Raw genomic sequence first — 20615 nt, forward strand, 5'->3', positions numbered from 1 at the left:
CAGGTGCATGCAACTGTCAAAACTCGTCAACTGTGCACTTATGAGCTACATCTTTTATTGAATGTACATTGTACCTCAATTAAAAAACAAACTAATAAAAACAAGTATAGGAAGCCAGCGAAAGAGAAGACCAGAGGCTCTTGAGAGTGATTTGTCTTCATGGGAAAAGAGGTGAGAACAGGGAGGAGGTCCTGCCAAGAATGCATCATGTCCACGTAATAACAAGGAAACATCAAACAAACCCCGAATGAGGAAAGTTCTGTTAACAAGAAGCGGGGACAGCGTACTCCTAAAAAATGTCAGTGTCATAAAAAACAAAGAAAAGCTGTGGAAATGCTCCAGATTAAAGGAAGCTAAAGAGACAGGACAACTAAATGCAAGACCTCATTCGACTGGATCCTGTACTGGGGAGGGCAAGGATGCTCTAAAGGTCATTATGGATCAAATGACAATTTGCGTATAGACAATATACTAAAGTATTGTCCATGTAGATGGTGAAACTGATAGCTGTGCTATGGAATGTAAAACAATATCCCTCTTCTTAGGAAACACATCCTGAAGTATTTAGGGGTAAAGGGCCATTTTGTATGTAACTCACCCTGAAATGGTTCAGAAAATAAAATTATGTATGTATGTGTGACACGAAAATATGTATGTGTGTGCAAAAGAATTTCCTTATTGCTTACCTTGGGGAAAAAAAGAAAACAATTACAGGTTTGGTTCTCGTTTAGGTCTTATGGACAAGGCCGGTTCAAGGTTTGGCTTGTGTTTTTCCAACGTTGGCACCTGCAAATGAGGATTTTATCAGATACTGTTCTCCTGTCAGTAACCCTGAAGCCACATCATACCCACAGCTGATTCATGAAAACCTTGACTCTGGGTCAGGTCACTGCTGCTTGGAGATGAACATGGCCCGGGCAGAGTTTATGCACTGGGACAGTGACATCTCTTCAGTTTAATTGCATGCACATGTTTGAGTGAGAAGGGAGGGGAGGGAGGGGGGGAGAGAGAGAGCACACAAACCATAAAACTGATGAGGTAAAATGTTAACAATAGATGCATCTGGGTAAAGAGTAGATAAGGATGTTCTTTGTGCAATTTTTCTTTTTTTGCACTGTTTTTACAACTTTGAAATTACTTCCAAAGAAGAGTTTGTTTTTAAATATTGGGGGTGAGGGAGCTGGAAGGAGTTTTTCAGAGTATCAGCTTGTGTCAAGAAGGTACTAGCAACCCGATCAGATACGTGTGTATTCCAGATGATGGTAGTTACCATGACAATTATATTGCTTTAGTAGTTATAAATGGATCAGTCTCAAGCAATAAAAGCTAGATTGCTTATGTTACAAACCTGAGAGAATGTGAGAGAATTTCCTTATTGCTCACTCTGGAAAGAAAAGGAAAAAAGTACAGGTTTTTTGTTGATAAGGCCAGTTGGAGGTTGGGCAAGTATTTTTTTCAACATCTGTACCTCCAAACAAGCAGAACGTTATCAGGACATTCTCCTTCAATCAGTAACTTCTAAAAGCCACATCATACCCATCGTTGATTCGTGAAAAACCTTGACTCCTGGGTTAGATCAGTGGATATGAGCATGGCCCAGGCAGAGTTTATATGTTGGGACAATTACATCTATTTTGTCTAATGCCACAATTTCCCAAGATGATACCCACAGTATCATAGTGGATTTGGGAGAGGAAGGGGTGTCCAGTGACCTCTCAGTGGGCTTTCAAAGACCATAGTGTCTGATCTTACTCTGAGCTCAGAGGACCCTGTCTCCCCAAAGTGGCCACCACCCCTGCTCACTTCCTGTGGGATCCACTGTAGATGTGAATGGGACTCAGCCTCCTGCCTGTGTCCTAACGTGCATGGCAGTGGTTACTCTCTTCTCTCCATACAAAAAGAAAATATAGGACTAGTTTGTTCAAGCACACTTACCAGGCCAATAGAAACCGCCCCCTCGACCTCACCTGCTTCCGGGATGAGTGAAAGGACAGGTTGTACTTTACTTCCAAATCTCCCGTTTGGACTATGGAGTCATGAAGCTGAATGTTTTGTCCTAACCTTTCATCAGATAAAGAAGGGACTATTTGGGGGACTTGGAAGTTCAACTGTATAATGAAAGTGATCTGCCTCTTTGCCAGCATGTGCAAAATCAAATTGAGATGCTGCCTATAGGAAATTAAACCAGGTGGCAAAATAGGTGTGTGGTTACAGGCAAGCTTCATTCTATTTCTTTCCTGGTCATGTCATGTTTGTTCCTCAAGAAGGGAAAATTGAGAGTAAGAGTTGCTTTATCTGAACTGACTGGGAGGTCTCTCTGGCCATGAGTCAAAGCTGTGTTAATGGGTCCATAGCAGATGAGATGAGCATCAGAGAGGGAGAGGGGGGAGCCCGGTGGAAGGATTGTGTGGGAGCGACAGTCACCACTTGCTGGCTACTTATAGTCCTAGAAGAAGCTATAGACATAACAACCACGATCTGCCTTCAGAGACCCTGGAGGTCAGACAAGGAGACAGTAGCCCTGTGCCCCTGGACTTTGAGGGACCAGTGGCACCAGTGCTGCACTACCGCTGTTTTAGGGCACAGCCTGGCCAGGGCTGGAGTGAGTCAGTGAGAACATGTGCAGCTCTCCAGCCAGTGCGTCCTGCACCCGACTCACCCCAGCCACCTCGGTCTCAGTAATAATCAGTTGATAGCTTCTTGCACCTACACTGTACCCAGCATCCTCCTGAGCACTTTATAGTATTACCTTATTTATCCTCACAGTAGACTGTTCTCCTTTTTATTCAAAAAAATTATTTTCCATCTTTATTGAGACATAATTGACATATAATACTATGTAAATTTAAGGTGTACAAGGTGATGATTGGATATACATGTCTATTGTGAAATGATTACCACGATAAGGTCAGTTAACACATCCATCACCTCACAGTTACCATTTTGTGTGTGTGTGTGTGTGTGGTGAGAACTTTTAAGATCTACTCTCTTAGCAACTCGCAAGTACACAGTACAGTGTTAGCCTGTCGTCTTTTTAAAGACAAGGAAACAAAGGCTGAAGAAGGTAGCTTGGCAAGGTGAAAAGGTTTGTAAGTGGTGGAGCCAGGATTTGGAACCAGGACAGTCTGGGTCTCAATCTCGTATACTTTTTTACCATACCATGCACAAGTAGACACACACACACACACACACACACACACACACACACATAGTGTGTTGGATTTTCCAGCCTCTGCATCAAGAAAGAGCTTGGTATGGCCTGTCATACTTGACCCTAGGCATTCTGCAGTCACATCTGCTTAGAAAGACATGGTGACAGTTGGCCAGAAACCTCCGGGTGTTCTAAGGCAACTGATACTTTATCACCTGGCCAGGACTGTCTCCAATCTGGCTGCACATGTTGGCAGGGGCTCCCTGTTGGGATGTCAGAATCCCGGTTTGAGCTGCCAAGAAGGTCAGAAGGTTTGGTAAAAACTGATGGACCACGTGAGTGGGAACTGTCAGTGGGCCAGGCTGGCTCCAGTGCCAGAGAATGGCCAGTCTCTTGCCCTCTGGGTCACTTGCCGTCTTCTCCCCCTTGTCTTTGCAGAGAACCTCAGTTTGAAGCCCAGGGCGGTGGCTCTTGGAGAGCAGCCAGCCTACCAGGGGCCTGTGCATTGCATCACAACCATTGTGCGGACGGAGGGCCTGGCAGGGCTGTACCGGGGCGCCAGTGCCATGCTGCTGAGGGACGTCCCGGGCTACTGCCTCTACTTCATCCCCTATGTGTTCCTGAGTGAGTGGATCACACCCGAGGCCTGTGCAGGCCCCAGCACCTGCGCCGTGTGGCTGGCCGGTGGCATGGCTGGTAAGGGCAGCAGCGCTGATCCCGGTCCCTATACTGGCCACTGCAGTGTTTAGCTGGAGAGCCTACCTTTCCCTTCTCAGCCGCAGGGAAGGGCATATTCATCCAGCCACTCATCCAGCTGTTCTTTGTTAAGTACCTACTATGTGACCTAGCCAGGCAGAGGACAGGCTAGGAATGGAGAATGGTCCCCCCTCTTTCTCCCATCCCCTTCCCTCTGGACCTAAAGGGATGGCAAGTCCCTATTTGGGCTCATTCAACTTTCAGTCACAGATAGATTTTGAACCCTTACTCTCTCAGGCATTACTAAGTTTTAGAAAGGAAATCTGTTATCATGGTTCACCTTTTTGGAATATCAGCACCCTGCAAACTTTTCTAATGTGAAGATTTCATTAGCTCCATAAGGTAGGAATCAGTCTCCCCATTTTTCAGATGAGAAAACTCAGGTTCAGAGAGGTTAAGTAACCAACCCAAGCTCACACAGCTAGTGCAGACTGTATAGCAGGGACTTTGCAGTCGGAAAGATCCAAGTTCAAATCCACACTTACTCATTTTGTGACCATGGACTAGTTACTTAATTCCCTCCTCAGAACCCTGTACTGCATATGGTACTGCATTTCATTTAGGGTAAAAGTCAACATCCTTGTAGGGGCCGGCCCGGTGGCACAAGCCGTTAAGTGCGCGCGCTCCGCTGTGGCGGCCCGGGGTTCGCCGGTTCAGATCCCAGGCACGCACCGACGCACCGCTTGGCAAGCCATGCTGTGGCAGCGTCCCATGTAAAGTGGAGGAAGATGGGCATGGATGTTAGCATGGGGCCAGTCTTCCTCAGCAAAAAAAAGAGGAGGTGGCAGATGTTAGCACAGGGCTGATCTTCCTCACACACACACACACAAAAGTCAACGTCCTTGCAATGGTTTTCAAGGCTCTCTATGATCTGGCGGCCTGTTACCCCTCTGCCCTCATTTTCTGCTCCCGTCCCCTTATTCACTCTGCTCCAGCCAGGCTAGTCTCTTTGCTGGAACTTGACGGTGCCTGGCTCTCTCCCACTGCAGAGGCTTTGTGCTCACTGTTCCTGCCGCTTGGATTTAGCAGTGTATAAGTCATGGGGGCGTTTGACAAAACTCATTTTGGTGAAGCGAAGGGTGTGAAAACTTGATTGAAGTGGGATCAAGAGAGAATGGGCCAAAAGAAATTGGAGAACCCAAGTATACCCAACACTTCTGAGGGATTTGGCTGTGCTGTAATGGGGAAAAGAGAAATGCAGCCGTGGCCAGAGGGGGATAGGAAAGTCAAGGGAGGATTGCTTGTTAAGAAGGCTGATAACATGACGTGTTTGATGCTGATGGGAAGGATCCACCGTAGAGAAGAAAATTGTCATTTCTCCTCCTCCTCCTCCTCATCATCATAGTTAGCTATGCTCGAAACTCAGCAAACACATTACAAAGCCCACGTCTTAGCCACCAAACACCAGTGTTCTCCTTCCACTGCCCTGTGTCTGAGGCCTGGCCCCCACTGGCTCCGTAAGTGCTCAGTGAGTACATGTTGGCTGAAAGGACAAACAAGGCCCCATGTGCTCTCATTTCTGGCGCGAGCAGGTGTGAGTGGCCTGGCACACCAACTTCGTTTTGTAATACCCTCGCCTATGGGCTGAGGGACAGGGGAGTGTGCCAGGGCAGCAGCTGGACCAACTCCAGGGAGAGCAGCCCATTATCCTGGCAAGAGGCAGGAGGCAGGAGAGGTTCAGAGGGTTCCAGAGGGCCATGGGCAGGAGGCCGCAGAGGCTGGAGGCTGGGATGGGCAGAGGGCCTGGGGCAGGCTAAGGCCTCTTTGGGGAGCTTCTAGGCAGCAATTACAAAACCTTGGAAACCAGCTGACTTGGACTTTGGCATCGGTTCATTTTTCTCTCCCATCCAAGAATGTGCCAATTTTTGTGTTTACACAATAACCTGGCATTGTTTTCCTAGTCCTTTAAAGTCACAAAAAGTGCTCAAGCCAGGGTACCTGAGCTTGTCTGACGAAGATGACCCAGTGGCACATGGTCCCAAGGCTTCTATTCCACATATCTGGAAAAGACAAGAGATTTGTAAAAACCTGCCCCTGCTCTTCTCTGCACTCTCTAAGCTGTCCCTGCCTTGGCGAGCAGCCTATCTGCAAGTGTTTGTTTAGCTTCTCCGTGTTCAGAGCAAATCCTGCTCTGGGGAGCTACAAGCCTTCACCCTCAGGCCTCACCCTGGGATCTCTCCCCTGGTGCCCCGGAAAGGTGCTGCAAAGTACTGGTGGGGCCTGTTCCTGTTTCTCCAATAAAAGCTGCTGATCAGGTCTTCCACTTACGAAGCCCTGACTGTGGACCTGGCACCGTGCTAAATGCTTCACGTGCATCAGTTTATTTGTCCTCACAGCAACCCCGTGAAGATAGGTCCTGCTGCCCCATTTTACAACTGATAAACCCAAGGCCCACAGGAGGTGGGAGACGTCTGCAAAGTCCCACAGCAGGTGGCAAGGGAGGATCAGGAACAGCCTTCACGGGTCCTGACCCTGAGCTCTTTCCACTTCCCCCAGTAGCGTTTTAAACCTCCGAATGGTGGAAGTCTGCAGGGAGCCAGGTCCCCTCCAGACCCCACCACCCAGCCCATGATACCTGTTTGTCTTTCTCTTTACAGGAGCAATTTCTTGGGGGACAGCGACTCCTATGGATGTCGTGAAAAGTCGACTCCAAGCTGACGGGGTTAATTTAAACAAATACAAAGGTGTCCTGGACTGTATCGCCCAGAGTTACCAGAAGGAAGGTCTTAAAGTAAGCCCCACCGCAGTCATGAGGGGTCAGTGTCAGTCATTGGAAGGCGGGTCAGACATTCTGGAGATTATAGAGAAGGGACTCGAGAAACTAAGGTGCTGGCGGTTACCATTTATCAAGCACTACAAGAGAGCATTATCCCATTTAGTCCTTGCAGGCTGGTAGAGGAGGTGGGTGGGTGCCCCACCTGACAGAGGTTCAGAGAGGACTGGTAACCTACCTGAGGTCACACAGCTGGTGCATGGCAGAGCCAGGACCTGGACCCACATCTGTGTGTCACCAAAGCTTGCCTTCTCATCAAGATAGGCTGGAAGGTCCTTCCTCGCTCACTGTTCAGTGCCTCACCCTCACCCCTCCTCCAAATGGAAAGTCCCAGAGCCATCTCAGTCATCACATCTCACAGGTTCAATCTGTCCTCTGCTCTCCCACCCTGCACGAGTCCAGACCCCATCACCTCTGGTCTCAGCAATTGAGGCAACCTCCAACCTGGCCTTGTCCCTCCTCTCATCTTTTCTCCTCCCTTCACCTAAAGGGCTTGTTCTTAATCCAAGCCCCTTCCTGCCTCTAAACTCTCTGAGAATGAAGACTAGACTTCCACGTCTGGCATCCAAGGTTATAAACTAATTCATCCCTGTCTATCTTGCCTCCCGGGACACACCTAGCACCCTTCAGAAAAACCATCGTGCTTGCTCTTCCTCGAGTGGGACCTTGGCTTTCTTGGCATGCCTCTTAGAGTCAGCAGACTTGAGTTTAAAGCCAGGCCTGGCTACTTGTGAGCTGAGGGAATCCAGGCAAGTTGCTTCAACTCTCTGGGCCTTGATTTCTCCAAGGATAATCATCCCTACCGTGAATGAGAGGGACATCTGTAGATTAAGTTAAATTAGGTACATAAAAAGTGCTTAGCTTAATGTGTCACACATAGAGAACATTTAGAAAGAGTTAGCCATTTGTCATTGGCACTAGTATTAGTATTAGTTGTTTTATTGGCGTTAATGTTACTACTAAGCACTGGACCTTTTCTCACATGGCTGCCTCATCCCAAGCCCTCCAATCTTTAGTAACTGCCCACTCCAGTGCATCCAAACTCATATTTTTTTCCTCCAATGGAGTGCTGGAACTTCTCCTCCAGAAGCTTGGACTTCCACAAAGGCTGTCTCATCTGTGGGTGAGTGTCCAGGTCAGCGTTCTGCAGGTGCATCTGGACCATGGTCAGGAGAGGCTGGAGCAAGTTCCACAGGCTACTGCAGCTTCCACTGCCAGTATTGAGTCTGTCTGCCTATTACCCAATGTACGGGTGGGAAAGACTCCCCTTGGGTCCCTCGGCATATGGTGCTGGATCCCACAACTCCCATAGAGGCACTTTTGTTTATGGATGGATGCCAAATTTTTGTTGTTGAGGTGGGGACAAAACAAGGGACATCTTGTGCTGCCATGATGCTGACATCACTCTCCCTATGTATTTATCTTTATTGAGATTTTTATTTCTTCATACAGCTTCAAGTTATTGTGTAGCGTCATCTCATTTCACCTTGCAGGACTCGCTTCAGCATTTCTTGCAGGGAAGGTCTGGTGGTAATGAACTCCCTCAGCTTTTGTTTATCTGGGAATGTCTTGATTTCTCCCTCATTCTTGAAGGATAGTTTTTCTGGATATAGGATTCTTGGCTGACAGTTTTTCATTTAGCACTTTGAGTATATTGGCTCATTGCCTTCTGGCCTCTAAAGTTTTTGATGAGTAATTTGCAATAATCTTATTGAGTATCCTTTGTATGTAATGAGTTGCTTCTCTCTTGCTGCTTTCAAGATTCTCTCTTTCTCTTTGTCTTTCAGAACTTTATTATAATGTGTCTTGGTGTGGGTCTCTTTGATTCATCTTCCGGGGAGTTTGTTGAGCTTATTTGATGTTTATATTCATGTCTTTCATCAAATTTGGGAAGTTTTTAGCCGTTATTACTTCAAATATTCTCCCTACCTCTTTCTCTCTCTCTTCTCCTTCTGATACTTCCACAATGTGTATTGGTCAGCTTGATAGTTTCCCACAGGTCCCTTGGGCTCTATTTATTTTTCTTCAATCTTTTTCCATTCTGTTCCTCAGACTCAATAATTTCCATTGTCCTATCTTCAAGTTTGTTGATTCTTTCTTCTGCCTGCTCAAATATGCCTTTGAATCCTTCTAGTGAATTTTTCATTTCAGTTATTGTACTTTTCAGCTCTAGAATTTGTTTGATTTCTTTCTGGGTTTTCTATTTCTTTATTGACATTTCCATTTTGTTCACATATCATTTTCTTGACTCTCTCCATATCTTCCTATGGTTCTTTGAGCATCTTTAAGACAATTTTAAAGTCTTTGTCAAGTAGATCTGCTATCAGGTCTTTTCAGGAATAGTTTCTGTTGATTTATTTTTCTCTTTGAATGGACCATACTTTCCTGTTTCTTTGCACACCTTGTGATTTTTTGTTGAAAAGTAGACATTTGAATTTAATAATGTGGTAACTCTGGAAATCAGTTTCTCTCCCTTCCCCAGGGTTTAGTATTTTTTGTTATTGTTTTTGTTTATTGTTTTTTTGAATTGTTGTAGGCTATCTCTGTGCCAAGGATCAGCCTGAGGTGTAAACTTAAGGTTTTCTCAGGGTCTTTTCTAAGCCTGTACCTTCCCCTGAACATGCATGATCACTTTCTAATTTTCCCCAAATGTGTAGTTGCTTTTGAATGTCCTAGTCTTTAAATTCTGGCTCCCAAACTCTCTCTCTCTCTGGAAAAAGAGAAAAATGAAGGGGGCGGGGGAGTCAGCCCTTTAAATACCCTGGAAGTCACTTCAGCCAGACGGGGAGGGGCTTGCATCAGTGTGGGGATAAGAGACAACAATGGCCACACTCCTCTTGGCACTTCTGTGATCAGAAGCAGCAATCAGTGATCAGAACACAGATCTTCAATATTTGGAGGAGAGTCCTTATTACCTACCCTGGCTCCCATCAGCTGTGTGCAGGTTGCTCCAGGAGCATGTGCATAGCTGCCTGCCACAGGGCTTGGAGTAGGGAATGGGTAGCTGCTACTGTGCTAAGAGCTGGAATTGACTGAAATCAATCACAATTTACCATTCAAACTTTCCCCTGGAAGTTATAAGCCTTCAATAAACTCCAGAATTCCGAAATAGTTACACCAGACAGATTCCACCAGTGCAGTTGTTGTGTAGGTGAGGAGACAGATTCCTGGTGCTTCCTTCTCTGCCATCTTCCTAGAATCCACACCTCAGTTGTTTTTTGTATTTTTATTTTTTTAGCAGAAGTAGAGTTTGTGATTCAACCAATAAATACAGAGGGACACATAAGAGAAATTCTAACGGGATGCTCTGTTTTTATTTGAGATATTTTTGTCTGTCTCCCAAAATATTAATGTGTCCTAATTCTAAAAAGTCTGTAGAGGCAAAATATATTGCTGATATTATTTTCTGCCAAAATTATTGTGCTCTGTAAAAAACAAAGTCCTAGAAGGCAACTGAGGCCACATGCTCAATTTCTTAATCTTGATATCATTTGGTCCATAGTTTATATTTAGAGACAGGTTTTAAGTACAGATAGTGATATTCAGCTTGATTAGCCACCTCAATGACTGAGATTAATTTTTTAAGTTTTTTATTAGTTGATTAAAAAATCAATAGTATATGAACATAGGAAGCTTCTAAAGGTATAAGAGGATATACTGTCTAAATGTCCCTCCAGTGGTCCCCAGTCTACTCTCAAAGGCAATTACTGTTATGAGCTTCTTGTGATATGTTCCAAAAGTATTCATAGCCTATACAGGCATATACATGTGTATATATTTATATATGTTTGTATATGTGTTTGCATAAATAGCGACATGAGAAAAGAAATCCCACACAGTCCTGGAAAGTTGGGTTGTCTCACAGATTCCCAGCAGCAGCAGGAGGAATGCTTTTCCCAGGGCCGAGGGATGGCTCCAGCCCCAGTCCGCTTGGGCACTGGCTCTATGGTGCGCCATTCCCAAATGGTTTTACTCGGCTCTCTGAGGCACCTGAGGCCACTGTTCCCACTTTCCTATGGAAGAAGAACTCAGTGATAATAAAGAATTGGAAAGGAGTGAAATAATGATGATGGTGCCCAATTTTCATGGCCCTTCTGTAACTCTCTTAATGATTACCAGTAAAGCAGCCTTTATGATAGCAGGAATTAAAGTCCATGGACTTTCGGGGCGTTCCCAAGTCAGGGCAGAAGAAAGGCCTGTGGTTTTGGATCCATTCCCTGTCTTCTCTGAGGCTCGTCTTGGGCCATATGGGCTGTGGCTCGTACTTGGAGAGTTGTCATCTGAAAGAAGGGGGCTGGAGGAGTCACTTCATGTCCTTTAGCCCCACAAAGGTGGCTGTTGTGAAGGGGTTTGGGATGAGACTGGATGACTCTAAGGAGAGTGAGAGGACCATTTGCTTCCTCATGCATCAGGGTCAGTTGCCACTTGGAGGGTCTGGAGCCCTCCCTCCACTCTAAGAATCCTCCACTACCACAGCCACTGCCAGGACTCTCAGCTCAGAGATGGTTCCTTTTTCACAGAGAGGAGTTTGTTCATTCATTCATTCGTTCACTCATCCATTGATTCGTTTCATAAGATGTACAGAGGGTCCTCTGGGCCAAGCACAGTGCAGGTGCTGGAGAGTCAGAGGTGAACCACGCACACAGCCCTGCTCTCACTGCCCTGACTGGCATCAATTATGGGCACACAGACAGGCTATGGTGATTGGAAGACGATGTGAGAAGTGCTGTGACGGCAGAGACAGTGCACAGAAGGCAATGGGCCAGAATCCAGCTTGGGGTGGCCAAGGGAGGACTGCCAGGGGGTGCAGCCAGGTCGGGGGAGCATTCCAACAGAGAGGACCAGAAAAGGCCCAGTGGAGGGAGAGAGCTGGCCCTGTAGAGGAATGACAGGCCCTTAGCCCACCCAGAGTGTCAGTGTCAGAGCCTCCCCAGAGAAAGGGCGGGTCCAGAGCATATGGGTCTTGGCAGGCCAGGGAAGGGTGTGGACTTGACCTGGGCAGTGGGGAGACATTGAAGCTTCATGAGAAAAGACTTGGTCTGGTGGTTTTGTGTTCTGCAAGCTCAGGGTAAAAGCCGGCAGGTCTGCACTGTGCCATCTTTGGGCCTCGCAGCAGAGCAGACCACGGCTGCTGCAAGGAGGTCATGTCTGTCTGTCCGAAGTGTCCCACAGCTCCTGCAGGGCCCAGTGCTGTGGGAAAGGAGGCTCACATTCCAAGTTGGGTCCTGCCTGGCTCGTCTTGCCTCACAGAGCCAAGCCCAGGTCCACAGGGGAGCCTCTGTGGGCACCCAGCATGGAATTTTCCTCTCAGAGCCTGACCCAGTTCCTTGACATTATTCCGTCACTCTGAGTGAGCCTGTGGAATTCCAGAAGGGTTAGACATTAGCGAAGAGTGCAGTTGTTACCAGGATCTCACTTGCCCCCTGTCTGGATCACTTCTGGCCGAGTAACTTGCTCACCTCTGGGGATAACCAAGGACACTGGGGAAATGCAAAGGGCTGGATTTCTACTTTCCTAAAATTACAGTACCAGTTCTATTTTGTAAACTTAGTAAATTATACAGGAGTGAAATAACATGTTTATATCTTATGCCTGACAGTTCTCGGGTCATTTGCGCTTGGGTAGGGACTTGTGTTTAGATGTGTTGTCTTTTCCCAGAGAAGACATTTATGGACAGTTCACCAAAGACCTTATCTGTTCTCGTCACATTCTAGGTTATATTGTAACTATTCCTGAATGGGGCTTATCTCCGCTAGTAGTTTATAAACTTCCCAAGGTCTGGAACCACATCACGTTGATCAGTGTCTGCCCAGCACCCAGAAGGAAGATTCAGGGAGGAAGGGAAGCATCTTATCATATTCCCTAGGGGTGGAAGACAAATACAGGCTTCTTGTATTAAGGGCCAAGTTTAGCAGCTCATCAATACAGGCCACTACTCCCCAGCACTCACCCTAATGATTGAGGCTGAGTACCACTCTATATAAAGCGCTGACTGTGGATGATAAGGATGCTGACGTGGTATCAGCAGTTAATGAGTGCTTACACATGGCAGGCACTGAGTCACTGCTTTAAAAGCATCATCTTATTTATTCCCTCAACAACCGTATCAGGTCAATAGTATTATTACCCCCATTTTACAGTTGGGAAAATTGAGTTCCAGAGACTTTGCCACTTGCCCAAGAAACACAGCTACTAAATGGCAAAGCTGTGCCTCAACTCCATGTCTGCAGTCTTAAGCATGGCCTGAGTTGTCCCCGACTCTCCCCCTTTGGGGACATCTTGTGAAGCACTTGTCACAGTGGTTGGTCATGGCTAGGTGTTCTGTCCACCACTGCAAAGTGAGTGGAGTGGAGAGCTCTCACTTCCAGATTCCCGAGAATTGTGAGTGTGTGTGTGTGCACATGTGTATACATGTGCCTGTGCGTATGTGTGTGTTCACAACAGAGCAGCAGTTAAGCAAGTGTACATGGGTATTTGCAGGACTCAACCGTTTGCCCATAGTATTTAGTGCATATGTACCAGGGTCTGGGAGGAAAAGTGCCATCAGACGTGACATGGGTCAGGGCAGGGGTATGGCTGGGGCATCCCGGGTGGTCTCCGTCTGCACAGGTCCTGGGGGCTCTATGGGGTCCAGCCTGGGAGGGGGGCCTGAGTGGGCAGCACCACCAGCCTTTTCTCTGTCCCTCAGCAGTGGCCCTGCAGAGGGTCCCCTGTGATAACGCCGCCTCCTGCCAAAGGTGTTTTTCAGAGGCATCACCGTGAACGCTGTGCGGGGCTTCCCCATGAGCGCGGCCATGTTCCTTGGGTATGAGCTCTCGCTGCAGGCCATCCGCGGGGACCACGCGGTGACCAGCCCCTGAGCGCCAGGTCAGTGTGCTTCCTTCCCAGCCAGTTGTGCCCTGCCAGAGCTTGAAAGTCTTCTCTGCCATGAAAATGTCATGGCCCTCTGAGATGTCCCTCTGTCATTTGTTTCCTGTCTACTCTGTGCTAATTCTTGGCCTAGAATTGCCACCCTTCTTGTCATCAGAAAGCTCTTCTGAAATGTCCACCTGTGACTGATGGTGGACTCGCTGCTAAGTAACTGACATCCGCACAGAATATACCTGTTTATGGCGAGCTCACCTATCTGTTTTCCCAGCTTCTGTAGCACTTGGAGAGAAGTGCATTTAGCTTCACTGTACAAATTCGATACCCCAGGTTCAGGAGTGAGGACTCGACCCAGGGTGCCCACCCCCATCACATGGGCACCATCTCCCCACCTCCCTGCTGAACTCATAGCCTGAGTCTGAGAGCCACCAAAGGGCTCCCAAAGCCGTAGACAACAGTCTGTGCCCCCATTCCTGCCTCCTGTACCCTCTCCTTTTCTCATTGCAGAAGGATCACAGCAGCCTGAGGGATCTAAAGATAGAAAGCTGAGCAAGTGACTCCCTTGCTCAAATGCCCCCAATGGCTCCCCATTGCCCTCTAGATAAAGCATGAGTCCTTAACAGCCTCATCTTCACCACCATCCTAAACGTGCCATTCTCACTCTCATCTCTGGGTCATTCACATGCTGTCCCTGCCTAACATCCTTTCTTCACACCTTCCCCCTTGTCATTGTCTTCATCAACTCCCCTTTGTCATCCAGGCCTTGGTCTAAAGTCTCCTCCTCCAGGTAGCCTGCCCCGATGCCTCAGCCAGGAGGAGTTGCACCTGCTGTAGGCTCCCTCCCACAGCCCCTGCTCAGCCCCTGCCACATCTCCCTGCATCATAACTGCCTCACTTTCCTCACTCCCCAGCCAGCATGTGAGTCCCAGAAGAGCTGTGACTATTTTTCACGTCTGTATCGCTGGTGCCTCGCACAGAGCCTGGCACACAAATGACCACTCAGAAACATCATTGAGTGGATGGATGACCAACCCCCAATACCCCTCAGTCCCTCTTCCTCTTTTCCTCCCTTGTTTCTCCTTCTCTGACCCCAAACTGGTTACCCACAGAACTCAGAGGACAAAGTGGGGCAAGTCACTGAATTTTCTAGTCAATTAAGAAAACATTTTGCCTCTGCCTTTGAGACTGCAAATTCTCTCAAGAAGGATGGTCTTCATCAGGAAAGTCAGCAAACATCCCTGCTGCCTCCCCAGGGCAGCAGAGCTTGGCTAGGAGGCATGAATGTGGCCAGACCCGAGACCCAGGGAGAGGGCATGATGGATCAGGCTGACTGGAGTGAGCCCCGGACAAGCCTGAGACCCTGGCTTTAAGTAAAATGCTTTAAGCTTTTTAGTAAGGCACTCACATTCACAGCTTTCCTGGCTTTTTGCCCTCTCTTATAAAAGGAAAAGGGTAGCAACGCATTTTGCATAATTAAACATCTTGGGTGAAGAGTTACTGTATTTGGGTTACATCCCGGGCAGGGAAGAGAAGTTGTCTGGTTCTTTAAGCTGCTCTCAGATATCAGCCACTCCCCACTTTGAACAGATGAAAGTGACTTTTTAAAAAAAAATCCTATAATAAAATCAATGCATTTTTATTGTAGAAAAAGTAGAAAATACAAATAAGCAGAGAACAAAATAAAAATGCTTATAATCCCAATTCCTTGTTATTATTCTTCCAGGTGTTTTTATGTGTATCCCCAAAATGGGATCCTACTTTACACAGTAGGATCTTACACAGTTTTATAATCTGTTCTTCCTAATTCAATAGTTCAGGACCATTTTTCCACGTCATTAAATCTTTAGCTACAAGGTGGTTTTATTGCCAAGACCTGGCAGATCCCAGAGTGGCTGGACGCTTGCCTGAGCTGTCTCACCCTGCCACTTGTGACCACCCTGGTGATTGGCTACTTCAGGAGGAAGAAATTTCTAGCAAGTCAAATCCTGGTTGTCCTGGATTTGGCCTTTCAGAGAAGTGACCACCCCAACTGGAAGCTTTTCTTTCTGAAAATACGAAGGACCCAGATGTCTGTCTGCCTGTCCTCTGCTGGGGTGGGAGAGGAGGCTGGTGCCTCCCAGGTGGGAGGGGTGGGGGTTCCCAGAGAATTTTCTGGAGCCTCATCTTGAACAAGCCTCACTCAAGGCATTCAACTTCCTTCTCTAACTGAAGAGCACCAAGGCCCTTTAACAAGTCCTGGATTTGAGTTTACTGAGTAGCTCTGAGATCTTGGGCAGGTCATGCTCTAGGCAGCAGTAATATCCACCCTTTAAAAACATGAAAAGCAATGCCTCCCTCCTGGTCTAGGCTGAGGACAGAGTGAGGTGATATGTTTTGGAGAACTAGGCAGCCCTACAGTTCCTATGAAGAGGTGGGATGGTGGCTAGCTTGAGCCCCGGTGCAGGTGGTGGGAATGGCGTGGAGTTGTCTCCAGGTGCCTGCAGGGAATAGAGTCCAACTCCATGCAGCTCCAGCCTCCTCCCACCAACCGGATATAGAGCTCTCCCCCAGCTCCCACGAGGTCCCACGAAGGAAAAACATTCTTTTTTCATTCATCCAACTCAGTTATTTATCTCCCAGGTCACACATATGAGTGAGCCAAGGACCATCTGAGACCCAGTGAACAGTGCATGAGGTTGTTGTTTCGTGATGTGGTTAGCTTTACCTGTCCACGTGGAGAAACCAGAATCAGACCAAATGAGGAAGATGACCTGTGGTGGTAGAAGTGGGGTCCCAACCACTGGTCAGCGGTCAGCTCTTAGGCTTGTCTGAGGCCCGTGAATCCAACTGCACCATCCCTACCCACTCACGAGGATTCCCTGCCCCCAGAACTTTCCAGGAATAATGCTGGTCTGGTCTCTGCTGTGACATTCAAACCTCACTGGCCTACTTTCAACTTCAGGAAAATTTCTTTTCAAGGAAAGAAGATACATTCTTCCTATAATATCTTTTTTTGAACATTTCCAAATAACCCCAGACAACCTCATAGCCTTTCACCAGTGTCATGGTGATGCTTTGCCAATTGTTGCTTCACAAAAATGGTCTCCAAATAGGTTGTTTGACCCCTAGATCTTGCTGACTGATCACCCCAGTTAGATGACAGTCTTATCTTTCCTCTTTTTTCCCCAGGGCCATTGTCACCTGACCAGGTCTGGTGCCACCTGACCAGGGCTTCATGCCGCTACTGACAGCAGCATCTCCAGACCCTGGGTAGTGAATTTACTGAAGAGAGAGAAGGCCTCCCTGTCGCCCCGGCTCTGTGCCAGGTGCGCCCTCAGCCATCTGCACTGACTTCCGAATCCCTTCTTTCCCAACTGCAAGCACTTTGTCTCTTACTCCCGGCTGGGGCCACTGAGCTGCTGCCTCGGAGGGACCATCAATCGGTCACCATCTGTTTCAGGTCCACACTGGCACCTGGTGAACAGCGGGGTAAAGTAGACCCTGCCCCCATGGCTGCTGTAAACTCCTGGGAATTCACGGGTGACCTGGAGTTGTCTCTAAGTTTCCAAATAAAAACACTGAAAACCTCTCCAGGTGGTTTCTGTATCAGCTGCTTCTGCCTGGCCTCCAAGAGGCTGGCCACCCTCCTTCTTCACTCTGTTTAGACCCTTTAGATCGTTGGCCCAGCCCACTCCACGCAGGGAACTAAGGACGGCAGGCAGCCTCACTTCTTTTTTCCCAGCTGCCTAAGGTGGACAGGGGGGCAGGCAGTGGTTGAAAGAGCTCTAGAGGGAAAGGGAGCTTGTAGGAGCTCGCCCGGCCTGAGCAGCAGCACGGGCTGATGAAGCGCTTCAGAGGGGCAACACTGAGTGCGGGTGGGGTGGGCGTTCTCTGGGCCTTATTTTCACACAGAGAACAAAACAAAACAAAACAAGTTACTTTGTCCACAGTCTGGTTTCCAGAATGATTTCATTATTCTAAATTTTATTTCTCACTAGAACCATGTGGGGAGGCCGTTGCTCTTTTGCTGTTATGTGGCCTGTGTCCGTGAGGTCACTCCCACTTCTGTGCCTACACCAGGCATCCCTGAGCAGTCAGAGCCCTTTCCTGATGAGCTGATGCAGCTTCAGAATCCATCTCAGCACAGTGTCCTGGGCAGCCACCACCAGCCAGTCAGAATTGGCATACAGATGAATCTATTCGCTATTCCTGGCTTAAATCCAGTGGGGAAAATACCCTTACATTCCTTTTTTTCCCCTTTGAAAGAGTCTTCCTTGATTTCCCCATTCCTTCCCACCCCCTTGCTGATTTGGAGCATGTCTCTGAAAATCCCCTATCCAAACAGACCCAACACCAGGACAAAGCATCGCTCTGGCACAAAGAAGTGGAAAGCCTTTGGTCTCATGGGCTTATCCTGTTACCGTAGCAAAGGGCTCCCTCCTTAAAATAGAACTCTCAGTATGCCCACCTGATGTTTCTCCTTCACTGCCTCGGACACTGTGGGGTCCCCGGGGCAGCTCTACAGGCTGCAGTCTGAACTCCACATCCCGCCGGCAGTGAGGCATTCCTTCATTCCTTCAGACTTCACACACTTTTGAGCATTTATTATGTGCAGACACTGTCCTCGGTGTTGGGGACAGCCTCGCGGGGCTCCTGGAGATGGTTCTGTTGACAGGAGAGACAGGTCTGCATGCCCACCCAGCATCGCTGGGCCTGGGCAGGGACTGCAGATACTGAGGAAGAGATGTTCCCTGGCATCTAGTGCATTCCCGGGTGAACCTGAGGTCTTTTCTGTAACACATCCTAGAACGTGTTCTTAAGTCTGCCTCAACTAGACCCTGTCCTGGCGCTGGTCCTGGTTGCCCAGTTTGTTGGGAAGTCGTGTTGTATTCACATGACCAGCTGAGATCTTCTGCTGGATGCTCCTGATGAGGCTGAGATGCAACAACAACCTTCTTCAGGTGTCAGAACCCCTCCCAGGTTCTCTTGATCATCTTGGCTCCTCTCCATGATAGAAAGAGGTAAGCTGAAATTGAAATAGGTTGGCAGTATATTAAGTGCAAAAATGAAGTGGCAGAATAAAATGTGTGATGTTATTCATTACTATATATATTATATATGTATATTTTATATATGCATAATTATATAGGTATTGAAAAGTATCTGGAATGATACACACCAAACTTAATAGTGGCTATTTTGGGGATGTGGGATTGGGGGAAAGCTTTCAATTTTTACTTGGGTGATGTTAATTTCTTCATACACCATGATAGTCTTTCAATTTTTTACAGTGACCATATATTGCTTTTATAATTTTTTAAAATAAACACACATCTTTTTGCAGAGCCAGGTTCCGTGCTGGGCACTTGCTTTTCAGGCTCCCGCTGGCCCTGCTGTGCTGGCCAACCTCAACCAGACTCTAAGTAACAGCCTTTCCTCTGCCAGCCCCGCCCTGCCCTCTCCAGGCTGGTTATGCACAGCCTGCAGCACACATACACACACAGGACACCTGGGCTGGGAAAGGATGCAAGTCAACTTTAATGGAGGGACTCGACCCAGACCAGACAAACCTCAAGTGGTAGCCAGTAACTGGGAAGGTCAGCCAGCAATGGCGCCGGCTTCCTCTTAAATTCTCCTGGGGCAGATAATCTTATGGAATAATTGGGGCCAACAGCTTGGTGGTTTTCCCTACTCAACAAATCATAGCCTTTCTCTCATTCAACCAAAAAAACATGTATTGAATCTGACTCTGTGCCTGGCCCTTGTGTGAGGTACTGGGGTGACCATGGCAGGGACCCTGCCCTCAGGAAGCTTTGTACCAGGCATTGATTCTGTGTCATCATCATGAATGGCTTTACACAAATGGAATTCGGTTTTTAAGAAAGGCTGAAGAGAGAACCGAATTCCAACCCAAGCACCGCTTTTGGTGTCTGCATCCTGGGCTTGAAGAGCTTTAGTCTTGACCTTTTGCTTTATTGGGGATGGAGAAAGGAATAACAATAACCGTTGTTCTACAATGGCAGTTCTCGAACAGTGGTCCCTTTAGCTCTTCAAAATTATTGAGGGCCTCAAAGAACTTTTGTTTATATAGGTTATAACATTTACCAGAAATTAAAACTGAGAATTTAAAAAGTATTTTTTATTTAAAGTATAATAAACCCATTGCATGTTAAGATAATAACATATTTTTATGAAAACAACTATTCTTTCCAAAGAAAAATAAATAATGAGAAGAGCTGCACTGTTTTACCTTTTTGCAACTCTCCCTAATGTCTGGCCTAACAGAGGACAGCTGGGTTCCCATGTTTGCTTTTGTTTTGTCTGTTGGGATATCACTTGCCATGTAGACTTTGAAAACTCCATTGTACATTCGTGAGAAAATGAGAGTGAAAAAGGCAGATAACATCTTAGTGCTATGTAAAAATAGTTTTGACCTGCGGGGCTGCCTTTGAGAACCTCTGCTCTGCAAAAAAATCAGTCACCCAAAGGCTCTCTTGGCCGATAAACTGCAGAATGGCCACTTGGTGGCAGCAGAGGTCAGCTAAACGCTCCTCAGGCGCTGCCTCTGGTCCCAGCTTCCTGGGGCAAGGCTTTCTGTCCATGGGGGCTTCTGTGGAAGCACCTTCATTCCATCTGATCCTGGCCACCTGGCCCATGCATGCCGTATCTGCCAACCCCAAGGCCTCTCTGGCCTTACTGTGCTCCATGACACATCCATGACCCTCTCTCTCCTGTGAGGAAAGCCTTATCTTCTCCACTAGAACTACTTAGGGGCCTGCATAAGGCCCAACTTCCTGGGGCTCCTTATGCCACACCACGTATTGGGTGGCAGGAGGCATTTTCTTTTCAGACTGTCATCTCCCAGGAGATGCAGGACAGATGGATCAGGAGCCCTCCATTCTCAGGTCCTCAGCCCTCCCTCTGCCACCACCACATCAAGGCTCAGCTGGGGGCCAGCACTCACCAGTGTCTGTTATCATCCTCCAACTTCTCTTGCAGAGTCCAAAGAGTTGTTGCTTCCTAGCCCTAGAGCTAGGAGCTCTACCTTTGGAAATTCAAAAGCCAAGAATTAACCTCTATATTAATAAA

At 47.5% G+C, this 20615-nt stretch overlaps 1 protein-coding gene across 1 annotated transcript in view; it reads left to right on the top strand.

The window, feature by feature from the left end:
• Positions 1 to 17067, top strand: part of SLC25A48 (solute carrier family 25 member 48) — a 37994-nt gene extending 20927 nt beyond the window's left edge. Inside the window, exons 5-8 of the mRNA XM_058541511.1 lie at positions 3590 to 3847; positions 6505 to 6638; positions 13418 to 13547; positions 16716 to 17067. Of these exons, the coding sequence (XP_058397494.1) occupies positions 3590 to 3847; positions 6505 to 6638; positions 13418 to 13540 (515 nt within the window). The 3' untranslated portion in view covers positions 13541 to 13547; positions 16716 to 17067. The remainder of the gene's footprint in view (positions 1 to 3589; positions 3848 to 6504; positions 6639 to 13417; positions 13548 to 16715) is intronic.
• Positions 17068 to 20615: the final 3548 nt, after the last annotated feature.

Source organism: Diceros bicornis, chromosome 1, assembly GCF_020826845.1.
Source record: "Diceros bicornis minor isolate mBicDic1 chromosome 1, mDicBic1.mat.cur, whole genome shotgun sequence".
Classification (NCBI taxonomy): domain Eukaryota; kingdom Metazoa; phylum Chordata; class Mammalia; order Perissodactyla; family Rhinocerotidae; genus Diceros; species Diceros bicornis.